The sequence below is a fragment of the Oncorhynchus mykiss genome, chromosome 21 (genome assembly GCF_057628025.1).
Source record: "Oncorhynchus mykiss isolate SJ-2025 chromosome 21, ASM5762802v1, whole genome shotgun sequence".
NCBI lineage: Eukaryota > Metazoa > Chordata > Actinopteri > Salmoniformes > Salmonidae > Oncorhynchus > Oncorhynchus mykiss.
In genome coordinates this window covers 13,422,051-13,435,245 of record NC_143042.1, presented here as the reverse complement: position 1 = coordinate 13,435,245, position 13,195 = coordinate 13,422,051, and the positions used below count along the sequence as shown (strand labels likewise).

Here is a 13,195-nt window from a genome sequence, read left to right as displayed (position 1 = left end):
GGTAACAGCTAATGGGAGAGGAATTCATCTTCAAAGGCCACAGTGTTAACTGTTTTGGATTGTAACGTGTCGTTCCTGGCATGGGTAATGGGTCCTCTCCAGCCTCTTTCACGCTCCTTCCCTCTTTCCTGTTCTCTCGTTCCTTCTCTGACTGTTGTTCCACTGATATCCACAGTGGTTCCTTTGGCAGGAGGCACGAGGACCTGGGTTCGACCACCTCTTCCTCCACTAGCACCACCACCACCACCTCGTCTGTTACCTCGCCCACCGGCCACCGTGACCGCAGCCTGCTCTCCAGCCTGGGCTCCTCCACCCGCACCGGATCCTCCAGCCTCACCAGCAGGTACGCACACACGTAACACATGCATGTGACACACAGGGATCTCCCCCAAATAATGTAAGTGGAGCACTGCGCCACTATGTAAAGTAAGTACTTTTTATTTGATCATATACGGCCATTTTTATCTAGATTGCTGGGAATGGCAGTTACAGGTGTTAAAATCCTGGGAGGACCCTACACACATGAATGTAAAAAATGTTAGTCCTATTTTGAAGTCCTGTGTACAATTGTGTGGATCAGGTACTGGGCAGAGGAGAGTGCGGAGAGGGAAAAGGAGCGGGAGAAGGAGTCTGCTGCAGTCATCCCTACGATTAACACTGGTTCTACCACCACCACCACGTCCACTACTGGCACCATCATTGGCTCTGACGGCAGGGAGAGACGCAGGTCCGACACGCGCACGTACGCGCACCCCCTGCACACACACACACACACACACACACACACTCTGGAATGGAAGCCCACACGTGCACCCATGGGGGAAAAACAAGGATGTCACTGATACACACCGTGTCTATTATTTCACACACAGCTCATGTTTCTTCACTTGTTTATGCAACTAGAAACAATGTAATAACTGCCGTCTCAGAAAGCGGAATATCTTGAAGCTAGCAGGATCCTGTGCCGTTTGAGATTGCATTGCCTCTACTTGAGAATTGGGTGTGATCTCCTACAATGTGTACACACAGGAGGAGGAGTGGGAGTCTGTTAAAATGAATGGGGTTAAGTGCACGTCTTCCTGTGAAGTCACTGCTGCTGAAAGAAGCCACCTGTTCTGGGAGGGTTCTAGAACCCTGACTGCTTCAGAAAGTTCTCCTTATAAAGGAATATGGGGTTTCTCAAGGCCTAGACGAGGCTCACGAGTGATTGTATTCATATTTTTGAATGCGGTGAAGGAACACATTCCCTCTTCAAAGAAAGCATTACAATTACCTGTCTTGTTGTTCCCTCAGTATTTGCAATATTTTGAGACTGATGCTGAATTAAAGGTGAAAGGAGAATAAATATCTCCACAGCTGATAGTACAATACAAATATGGAAGTGAGCAGAGAAAACACTGTTAGATTTGCCATTTTAGATTAGGCTATTTACCTGAACAGTTGTCAATCTCATAACTACCACGTCCATCATCCTCATCCTTACGTGTGGCTTTAGCTTGTTTTTTGTTCAAGATTGTACCTCACGCCTGTCCTTGTTTGTGTTGCAGATCGTACCTCACGCCTGTTAGGGATGAAGAGTCAGAGTCCCAGAGGAAAGCCCGCTCCAGACAGGCTAGACAGTCCAGACGGTCTACCCAGGTTAGTGAAGACGTCTGTCCTAACTCTGCTTCTGAACTGGCCCTAAATGGCCAACCAAATACTTGTCGATAAATGCGGTGTCAACTGAGTCACTTCTTATTGGACTTTTTTAATGGTTCACGGTTAGTCCATTTCTCTACTATAAGAGTCATAAGAAAAAGTAATGTACATGTTATCAAGTATTCTGCCATAATGTGGCTTGGGCTAATATAGCTGAACTGATTGTTGTTTTAAAAAAAAAGAAGTTATTGCCAGTTTGTTTTTATTGCGGAAACATAAACATTGTGTAAAGTGGCACACATTCCTAAGCGTGGCAAGTTATAATGAGATTGTTTACAAGCTGTAGGAAACTGGGCTGGTCCTTTTCCACGCTGTCACTAATACTATCTGAAATAACTAAATATGCTTCAGCTTAAAATGCCCAAGTAAATTGTCTACTTTCTATAACCACAATGTTCACAGTGCAGTAAGTGAATGCCTGAAATTAGTTGTACAGTTTCATCTTCCAAAATGCAGATTACTGCCATTTTGTAGTTTTTCTCTCCATGAGGAAATCAAAATGTCCAAATAACAAACATTTGCTCCTGTAACCCTTTTCGTCAGAGATTCACTAAATTCTCTCCGTTTCCTCTCAGGGTGTGACTCTGACTGACCTCCAAGAGGCAGAGAAGACCATCGGCAGGAGCCGCCCCACACGGACACGGGAGGAGGAGAAGGAAGAGAAGGAGAAACAAGACAAGGAGAAGCAAGAGGAGAAGGAGACTGGTGAGACCAAGGAGGACGACTACCGGTCGAGGTACCGCAGCTTCGAAGAGGTATGTCATGGCTTCCCCAAGCTATTTACGATGCTCTATTATCCATCTGGAAATGCAACATGAGTTTACTGTTGATGTGTAAACTGACAATCACTTTTGAGGTTGCAAAATAAATTTGGTACATTTTTTGGCAGTTTTCCTCAAGCCCTGGTTGTTTGATCAGAAGACTGTAACAATTCTGGACTTCCTGTTCTTTCTCCTCTCTCCAGACTTACCAGCGCTACCGTCCCTCTACCACCTCGACCTCTTCCACCCTGAGCACAGCCTCCACCACCTCCAGCTCCCTCAACAGGCCCAACAGCCTGAGCAGCATCACTTCCTCCTCCAGCTCCCTCAACAGGCCCAACAGCCTGACGGGCATCACCTCTTCCTATAGCCGCTCCTCCAGGGACACTGAGAAAGGTCAGCCATTAGAGCATAGCTACGGGTGCAGATCTCTAAATGCTATGGGTTGTATTAAACCTCATATGTTGCTGCCATTCGGTGTATCAGTATGATAAATCTATGTACTCTCATACCAAACTGTAAGCTTTCTGGACACTGTCAGCAGTGCATTGATTGTGACCTGAGTACATGCACATGCACACACAAATATTACACTGAGATATTTATCAGACTTATCCGTTGAAAAAAAGAAGCTTGAGTTCTACTGATGTAGAATATATTGAGGTATGGCTGGAGTATGTAACATAATTAGATATACAGTGCCTTCAGAAAGTATTAATTATTGACTTTATTCTACATTTTGTTGTTACAGCCTGAATTCAAAATGGATTAGAGATTTTTGCAATTTATTGAAGATGAAATACAGATCTCATTTATACTGAACAAAAATATGAACACAACATGCAACAATTACAATGATTTTACTGAGTTACAGTTCATATAAGGAAATCAGTCAATTGAAATAAATTCATTAGGCCCTAATCTATGGATTTCATATGACTGGGCAGCGGTGCACACGTGAGGGCATAGGCCCACCCACTTGGAAGCCAGGCCCAGCCAATCAGAATGAGTTTTTCCCCACAAAAGGGCTTTATTATAGACAGCTGATGAAACTGAGGAGTATTTCTATCTGGGAGGCTGGTCTCGGATCTCGCAGGTGAAGAAGCCAGATGTGGAAGTTCTGGGCTGGTGTGGTTACGTGGTCTGCGCTTGTGAGCCCAGTTGGAGGTACTGCCAAATTCTCTAAAATGACATTGGAGGTGGGTTATTGTAGAGAAATAAAAATGTATTTCTCTGGCAACCGCTCTGGTGGTTATTCCTGCAGTCAGCATGCCGATTGCAAGCTCCAACTTTAGAAATCTCTGGTGTTGTGACAACACAATTTAGTATTTTTATTGTCCCCATCACAAGGTGCACCTGTGTAATGTTCATGCTGTTTAATCAGCTTCTTGATATGACACACCTGTCAGGTAGATGGATTATCTTTGCAAAGGAATGCTCACTAACAGGGATGGTAACAAATCTGTGCACCAACATTTTAGAGAAGTAAGCTTTTTGTGGGTATGGACATTTCTGGGATCTTTTATTTCCGCTCATGAAACATGGGGCCAACACTTTACATGTTCCTTTTATATTTTCTGTTCAGTGTGTGTATATAAGTATTCACATCCCTTTGCTATGACACTCCAAATAGTGCTCAGTTGATCATCCTTGATGTCACTACAGATTGATTGGAGTCCACATGTGGCAAATTCAATTGTTTGGATTTTTTTTTTTTTTTAAAACACCTGTCTATATAAGGTCCCATCCCAAATATGAATTTGTTCATAACTGACTTGCTTAGTTAAATAAAGGTTAAGTCAAATAAATGTCAGAGCAGAAACTATACCATGAAGTCCAAGGAACTGTCGGTAGTGCTCCAAGATAATTGTGATGAGGCATGTATCTGGGGAAAGGTTTAAAGCAATTTCTAGAGTTTTCAAAGTTTCCAAGCGCACAGTGGTCTCCATTGGAAAATTTAAAAAATAATATGGAACTCTGCCTAGAGCTGGCCAGCCGACCAAACTGAGCAACAGGGCAAGAAGGACCTAGGTTGGGGAGGTGACCAAGAAGCCAATGACCACTGACAGAACTACGTAGTTCCTTGGCTGAGATGGGAGAACCTGCCAGAAGGACAATAGTCTGGCCACTCTCCCACAAAGCCCAGAAGAGCCTGAGGCCACTCCTGAGAAAAAGGCATATGACAGCATGCCCAGAGTTTACAAAAAGGCACGTGAAAAACTTAAAAGCATAAGGCAATAGATTGTGGTCTGAGACAAAAATGTAAGCCTTTGGCCTGAATACAAAGGGCTATGTCTGGAGAGAACCAGGCACAGCTCATCACCCGTATAACACCATCCCTACCGTGAAGTGTGGTGGCAGCAGCATGCTATGGGAATGCTTTTCAGCAGCAGGGACTGGGAGACTGGTAAGGATAGAGGGACCAATGAATGGAGACATGCAGGCAATTTCTTGATGAGAACCTGCTTGAGAGCGCAAAGGACCTTAGACTGAGGGTGAAGATTTACATTCCAACAGCAGAATGACCCCAAGCATACAGCCAAAGCAACGCTGAAATGGCTTCAGAACAAGAATGTAAAAGTACTTAATCTGTGGAAAGACTTGAAGATTGCTGTTCACTGCCACTCCCCATCTAATTTAAGAGCTTAAGAAAATCTGCAAGGAAGAATGGGAGAAAACCCTAAAATCCAGAGATGCAAAGCTGATCCAGGCACCGAAGACTACTCTAAGCTGTATCGCTGCCAAGGTGTTTCTGCAAAGAATTGACTCGGGAATGCTTATGTAAATACGATTTCTGTATTACATTTTCAATAAATCTAAAAACATCTTTTCACTTTGTCATTATGGGATATTTTGTGTAGATAATAATTTGTTAACCCATTTTGAATTCAGGCAGAACAAAATGTAGAACAAGTCAAGGGGTATGAATACTTTCTGAAGGCACTGTATCTAATAGCCATGTGAGCACAGACTGGTTAACCTGAATTCCACCCAAGCAGGGAAAGGATTGGGTTGCCTTAAATGAAACATGACCCTGCCAAGCCACACAGCTTCTTGACTCTCTGCTCGCTTAACCCGGAAGCCAGCCGCACCAATGTGTCGGAGGAAACACCGTCCAACTGATGACCGAGTCAGCTTGCAGTCAGCAAGTAGTCGCTAGAACACGATGAGACAAGGAAATCCCAGCCGGCTGCCCCGCCCCATGGGTCTCCCGGTCACGTCCGGCAGTGACACAGCCTGGGATCGAACCCGAGGCTGTAGTAGCGCCTCAGCACTGCGATTCTGTGTCTTAGACCTCCACTTGGGAGGTGCAAACCAAAGATATAACTTAAGGTTTACCGAACTATGCTTTGATGGAATGAAACTTTGATGTCGGCACACACTGACTAATGAACACTATTGATGAAGGACATGCTCATTTATTGGGTGACTAATAGTTTGTCACCAGTTAGGCTCCTCAAAGTCAAACGCATTTCCAAAATTACATTTTGATTTGACAATGTAAACCTTTAGAATTGGAATTGACCCCAAATGTACTAGGTCCAGTGCATATGGCTCACTCGGTCTCTCTGTAATTGACAGAATCCGACAAGAAGCAGCAGCAGGAGGAGGAGAAGGAGGGAGAGGATAAGTCCCAGCCCCGCTCCATACGTGATCGCCGGCGGCCCCGTGAGAAGAGACGCTCCACCGGGGTGTCTTTCTGGACCCAAGATGGGGTTTGTGACTTTTTAATGTGGATATGCCTCAAGTGTAATGATCAGAGCCCACTTGACCCACCTTTAATGTAATAAGGATACATGGCAGTTTGAGGTGTAAAAAAAAAAAAAAAAGCAATTTTATAGATTTTAGCAGTACAACTACTCTCGATGTACTACACTGAAGTGCACCTCCATGAAACGCATCTGAATGTAGCTGATTGGGGTTTTTCAGCCAGACTTTGGGTTTATTCTGAGAATAACTGTCCCGGGCCTGTTCCTGACCTCCTGTCCCTCCTTGCATTCCAGAGTGATGACAATGACCCAGACCAGTCGGCGGACTCCGAGGAAGGCAGCATCAAGGGTGAACCTCAGGTAACCTTAATCCACACAACCATGCAGAAATAAACACACAATAGATGCAGTAAAGAGGTCATTGGAACGCAGGATGCTGTGACGCCCTCATTTGCGCAAATTCAACAAATCTGATCGAACGAAGTGGATATTTGTCAAATCCGTCATTTTTGTATTATTAATTTGAAACGGGCTCAAGGTGGTTACTAAAGTCTGATTTGGATATTTTGGGCTGTTTTCACTGCATAACGTTTTAAAGTTGTCCCCTTTTCACGTTTTGAAGAAGTGACTGCTAAATGCTAACTCAAGTTTGTATGAGATGGTATCATAGCTAGCATACAGAGATTGTTATGGAAGGCAGTCGTTTTTAACTGAAAGGCATGTCCTCATTAGTGTCAGTGGGTGTATATCACGAACCCCATTGATTGGTGACTATGACATGTATTTGGGTTTACATCCATACAAGTGTTATGCTCAGATTTATACCTCAACATATTGTGAAATATCCGTAATAGCCTATAGGCTGTTTTTGCTGGGGGGCAAAAACAGATATTCCACTCGTTTCCATGGCATTTACATTGTTTTGAGTTCCATTGACCTCTTTACCGCAACTGTCTGTGGTCCAACCTCCAGCCTGAGACCCAAACTTAAGGATAGACTGTTTTGATTAAACACTTTTAGTGAGTGGCCATTTTTTTGATGAAGTTCAACCACCCCAATCAACTTTTTTTTTGCTCTTTCACTCTTTTGTCTATAGTCACGGCCAAGCAAGTGCCTCTGCTTTTCCTTTATTTGGCCTATTTTGGCCAGCTTTGGTACTGTAAAGACTCCCTCTTCTGCTTACTTTGGATATCATGGTTCCTCCTTTCCTGTGATTGTCCTGTCGCTAAGGTGACCTCAAACGCACTCTCCACCATAGTTCAGTAAGTTCCAAAACAAGCCACCACACAAAGGAAATTGTCTTGTTCATGTCAAAGGTTGAACGTACAGGCAGTTTTCACTATTATGAAAACTATTCTGCGAATGGAGGAGAAAATGGAAGGAATTAAAACGTTCTGGGCTAGTTACTTTTTTGGACTAGATATTGACAATTACTTTAAGTTTATTTTTTTCACATGCATTGAAAAATGTCCAGCATTCTGCAATCCACGATTACTTATTTTTAGTGGACACGACATCCACCCTGTAATCATAGCTAAAGAACCCCCAACGGAGTTCCTGTTGTACCTTTTAGGAGGGAGATGGAAGGTCGGTATGACTAACAAAAAATGGGTCAGGCCTCTTTGTATGTAAAAAAGAGAGCAGCATTTTGTTTATCTACAAAAAGGACTCATGAAGAAACTTCCTATATCTATTGTATCATTAATTCAATTTAAACTTACAAATGACCAAACCCAGTCTCAGGTTTGGATACTACTGGAGTCCCCTTCGGTCTCCACAGTTGGGTAAAGCTGCTTTTAGTCTTTTATTTATTTTTTTGCGACCTTCATGTGGAACAACTTCCAGAGCTCTCTGAAATGAGATCTCCTTGTCCTCCTTGGTCAATGATCAGTGACATCTCTTGATATAGCTCTGTTTTAATATCTCTTTTTGTTATGTTGTACATTGTATCCGTTTGTATTTATGCAGAGCTCCTCTGTAAGAGACCCTAGTCTTATGACTTCCCTGTCAAATAAAGGTTGAATAAGATGGAGTCTCCCTGGCTAAGTCTTCCTGTTTTGGAAGGGGTGTGTCCTATGCAGTGCTGCGGAGCGGACAGTGATGTGGCCTGGCGCTTGGCTGCAGATCAGACGCACACAGTGGGAGGAGGAGGGCTGGTGGACGGAGCAACCAGCCAGAAAGCCAGCATATCTCTTTGTTGTTGAAGGCTGCACGTTGGGGCGGGGCCTTAACGGAACACCAAATAGGAAATGGTCTATTATCTCTGCATGAATAGGAAAGCATTCAGGAAGAGCTGCTCCCTCCTGCCAGAGTTGATTTGGGTTTCTCCCTGGGCTTGGAATTGCCAGGGACCTCACGATACAATGTTAGGATACTTAGGGGCCAATACACGATGTGTATTGCGATTTGATGTTTCAAACTATTGATCACTACATGTCTGCTACAGAGAGACGAGAGCGCATGTGAAAGTGATTTTTGATCAGTCATGGAAATAAAAGGGCTGAAAACAACACGTTCGCTCACTATTTAAGAAGATGGAGAACAAGCTATAGGCTGAACAATACAGGAGTTTTGTTGTAGGTACGGTCAACTAATGTTACCTGGCAATTGTTACCTGGTTGAATAGTTTCCTGGTATTTTACAAATGTTCCATCCTGAGAATAAATCACTTTTCTCCCGTGTAACCCGGCACTTCCCATCAAAACCGGAGGTGTTATTCAAAAGCATTTATAAAGCATATAAATAGGCCTATGTCTGGATTTGATTAGAGCTTTGTTGGAAAATTCAAGCCTGATGCAACCTGAGCCTGATTGAATACATATGTGCCCTACATTAATGACAATGCGTCGAATGCCAAATGATTGGGACGTTATCCAATACATAGGCTATATGATATATAAGCTACTGCACATTATGCACGGCAGAAAAACACAAAAGCGCATAGCTACATCTATGGATAAGTAAATGAAACAAGTGGCAGTAGTCTTTTGTGTGTGAACTGCATTGTGTGGACTGGAATTACACCCCTTGGTCTAACCATGATAAAGCAGGTGCAGCACATGCAGCCTGCAAAGTTACAAGTAAAGGCTAGCAAATTTGATTTACATTTTAAGATATTTCCTGTTATTAGCTGACCTTTCTCTCTCTAGTGTTGCTCCATTCCTTCCTCGCTTTCAACAGTTAAATTAAATAAGTTGTGTTGTCCATCATTCTAATGACATACTTGAATAATGTAAGACTAGAATGAGATGTAGGTGTTCACTCCGTCGCGCAATCGCTCTTTCAAACTACCTGAGTTCTATTGGCTGTTGCGTTTAACATTCGAACACACAACTCTTGTTTGCTCTCTTCAAATAGTCTATTGGTGTAAGTAATGCAGAAAAATGTCCAGCAAGGTATTCTAGTCTAGCTTTTCCTGCATGGGACTCCAAGAGCTAAGGTGTCTTTTTAGAGGCCAGCGAGCGGAGCACGGGTGTGTGCATATTGCGCAAGAGACGGAGGCAATAAATTAGAAGCTTATTATGCATAATCTCTCTTCAATCTTGAACGGAATTGTCTAGTTTGAATGGAATTGGAGAGCGAGCGTGCTCGCCCGTACATTGATTTAAAGCAACGATATAGGATTTTTAAAACGCTGCAATTAAAAAGTAAATAAAGATCTTTACAATTGGGAAAAAATAAGGTGATGGAGATGTGTAAATTAGACGTGCATTCAGTACAAATCGATACTTGCAGTCAAAGTATCAATAGAATATTGTGATATGTAACTAGTTTCACTCCTCCAGTTCTGCCCACTTGATTTTAGGTGGTAAACATAGCTGGCCTTGTGGTGGTGAAAGTCAAGGAAAACTGGAGTTATTGAAGAATGTCCCTGCATTTATCAATTACTTGCAGTGTGACGTGAAGCACTTTTTTCCTTGATTTGAGGGAGATTTGAATTGGTCAAGATCTTCAAAATATATCACAACCTGAGGGAAGTAGGTTAAAACATGCTTTGGTGTTTTTGTTAAGCAGTATATTTTTCAACCAGTTGTACATGTCAGTTTTCTTCCCCCTCACCATTTTAATCTCTGTACTAAGGTCTTAAAGATATCCTGACACACAAGGGCTTTTCCTGGAGATCGGGCTCCTTCAGCTTCAGGAAACCAACAGCAATTTGAACACTGTTGTAGGCTTGGCCCTCTGACCCACATCCCGCCTGCTCTGAGAAACACTGCGGGAGCTAGGAGAGGCTGGGATCAGGGGCAGGCCCTTAAGGCACTGGCAGGCTTGGCAGCCATTCAGGAATGTGTGTGTGTGTGTGGGGGGGGGGGGGGGGGGGCTGTTGCAGTGCAGAGGGGTCAGGTGCTATGAGAAGGGAGAGGGGCTGGACACTAATTCATCCAACATCTAGCTTTGTGAACTCTTTGCAAATCACTGAGGCAGACCTTTTTGAAGCCAAGGAAATGAATAACCTAGCACTATCTAATTTAGTATTTACAAAAAGATGTGCTCGGAGAATAGAATGCACCTTAAAGATCCTGTTTTCATTGTGATGCTCCAAACATTCCCCAGCAGAACAACAAAACCCTCAAATGCACTCTTAATTGATCATCTACATTCCACATACTGCGCTCGTCTAGACAACAGGAAAACTGCTTTGAATCGGTCATGTGAATTTGCTTGTATTAACATCGGGTAAAGACATTAAATCACTGCTGTTTTTCTTTTCACAGAGCGACCGACTGTCCAGGTACGTGCCAAATTCAGTATATTCTTCAGGTCTATCCAAATGGCACACTATTCCCTATATAGTGCACAACTTTTGACCAGGGTCCATAGGGCACCTGTAGTGTACTAATTTTGACCAGAGCCCTATGTAGAGAATAGGGTGCCATTTGGAAATGCATATTTCCTGTCTATTTACCCTTCACTTGGTGGGCTTGTGCCACTTTGGACCAAATAAACCGTTGACAATCTGGTGTATGGCTATGTAAATATTAGACATGGTTAATAAGATGCTGTAGAGCTAAGTGTCCATGTTTTTACTCTGTTCAGGAATGAGAGCAGCACTTCCTCTTCTGACCGCTATGACCACCTGGGTAGCCGTGGCGAGGGTCGCAGGTCATTCTCAAGCAGGCTGGACCGAGACGATAGCACTGACTACAAGAAGGTACTGGCGCTCCCAGACACTCACCTTCTACCTTAGTTAAAATCACACCAGACTCAATGACAACACCATAGAAATAGTCACATTTTCCCTGTGAAGTTACTTTTTTCCCTCTCTCAGCTTTATGAGCAGATCCTAGCTGAGAATGAGAAGCTGAAGTCCCAGTTACGTGACACAGACCTGCAGCTGAATGACTTGAAGCTACAGCTGGAGAAGGCCACACAGGTGAGGCACTGGGGCCAGGCTGCACTGTACAGTTGGGAAATTAGCATGTAGCATTAGGATCACTCATTGTGAATAAATAGGACTTCCACGCTAATTGTGGGTTATCAACGTTGCTTCTATTACAGAGGCAGGAGCGCTTTGCAGACCGGTCGCAGCTTGAGATGGAGAAAAGGGTAATGTGTTGTGTTAATGTTTTTAACTTCATTCATTTGTTTGGTAAAATGATTAACTTACAAAAATAAGTTGTATGAATGAAAGGCACTTACAAATAAAATTATTATTATTATTGGTTTGAACTGAATTGGTATTGGTAGTGGTTAACAGCGTGGTAATCAATGCCAACTGGTTTATGTCTGAAGGTTACAAGCAGGCCTCAATTTCAGCTGGGTGGTATGGTCTTATAAACCTGACTACTTTCTCCAGTCTACTGCCTCTCCTGCTGGCTGGCTCACCATGCCCGTATATTTGGCTGGGGGGCGTGCAACCCCACCCAAGCACAAGCTGCCTACCTTCTCACACGTGTTTTTGTACATTTTTAGCCAGTGTGTGGTCACTTTTTCTCCATGGTTGTTCTTTTTGACGAGTGTGTGTGTGTGTGTGTGTGTGTGTGATAGCGAGTACACATGATGGATTGTTTCAATGTAAATGTGTTATCTTACGCATGTGCTTTTTGCCATTCTTTTTGGAAAGTGTTCACTCACATCACCTTAACGACTGACACAAATGTATGGGGTCAATTTCACGCCATATGTATTGAATTCAAATAAAAATAAAACATGAACATGAAAAATAAAGTTGAGAATGTAAACATATTTTGGAGGACGGGTGAAATAATGGATTTTGAAATCAAAAACCAAACAATTGAAGGCAAAATATATACAGTCGTGTCAAAGTTTTGAGAATGACACAAATATTAATTTACTCAGTTTGCTGCTTCAGTGTCTTCAGATATTTGTCAGTTACTATGGAATACTGAAGTATAATTACAAGCATTTCATAAGTGTCAAAGGCTTTTATTGACAATTACATGAAGTTGATGCAAAGAGTCAATATTTGCAGTGTTGACCCTTCTTTTTCAAGACCTCTGCAATCCGCCCTGGCATGTTGTCAATTAACTTCTGGGCCACATCCTGACTGATGGCGGCCCATTCTTGCATAATCAATGCTTGGAGTTTTTCAGAATGTGTGCGTTTTTGTTTGTCCCACCCACCTCTTGAGGGTTGACCAAGTTCTCAATGGGATTAAGGTCTGGGGAGTTTCCTGGCCATGGACCCAAAATATCGATGTTTTGTTCCCTGAGCCACTTACTTTTGCCTTATGGCAAGGTGCTCCGTCATGCTTGAAAAGTCATTGTTCGTCACCAAACTGTTCCTGGATGGTTGGGAGAAGTTGCTCTCGGAGGATGTGTTGGTACCATTCTTTATTCATGGCTGTGTTCTTAGGCAAAATTGTGAGTGAGCCCACTCCCTTGGCTGAGAAGCAACCCCACACATGAATGGTCTCAGGATGCTTTACTGTTGGTTGGCATGACACAGGACTGATGGTAGCACTCACCTTGTCTTCTCCGGACAAGCTTTTTTCCAGATGCCCCAAACAATCGTAAAGGGGATTCATCAGAGAAAATGACTTTACCCCAGTCCTCAGCAGTCCAA

At 43.2% G+C, this 13,195-nt stretch overlaps 1 protein-coding gene across 50 annotated transcripts in view; it reads left to right on the top strand.

Annotated features, from left to right (window-relative positions):
• LOC110500010 (protein phosphatase 1 regulatory subunit 12A) overlaps nucleotides 1-13,195 on the top strand; it is a 61,298-nt gene that overhangs the window by 40,492 nt on the left and 7,611 nt on the right. For 11 of the 50 annotated variants that reach the window (XM_090213864.1, XM_090213856.1, XM_090213847.1 and 8 more), the window contains 11 exons: nucleotides 176-343; nucleotides 581-727; nucleotides 1,548-1,638; nucleotides 2,274-2,453; nucleotides 2,663-2,855; nucleotides 6,042-6,175; nucleotides 6,464-6,529; nucleotides 10,885-10,901; nucleotides 11,207-11,321; nucleotides 11,439-11,543; nucleotides 11,669-11,716. In XM_090213864.1, the coding sequence (XP_090069990.1) occupies nucleotides 176-343; nucleotides 581-727; nucleotides 1,548-1,638; nucleotides 2,274-2,453; nucleotides 2,663-2,855; nucleotides 6,042-6,175; nucleotides 6,464-6,529; nucleotides 10,885-10,901; nucleotides 11,207-11,321; nucleotides 11,439-11,543; nucleotides 11,669-11,716 (1,264 nt within the window). Of the gene's footprint in view, nucleotides 1-175; nucleotides 344-580; nucleotides 743-1,547; nucleotides 1,639-2,273; nucleotides 2,454-2,662; nucleotides 2,856-6,041; nucleotides 6,176-6,463; nucleotides 6,530-8,233; nucleotides 10,902-11,206; nucleotides 11,322-11,438; nucleotides 11,544-11,668; nucleotides 11,717-11,902; nucleotides 11,934-13,195 lie in introns of all 50 variants that reach the window. The other 39 variants (XM_090213862.1, XM_090213853.1, XM_090213845.1 and 36 more) reach the window with 7 other exon arrangements.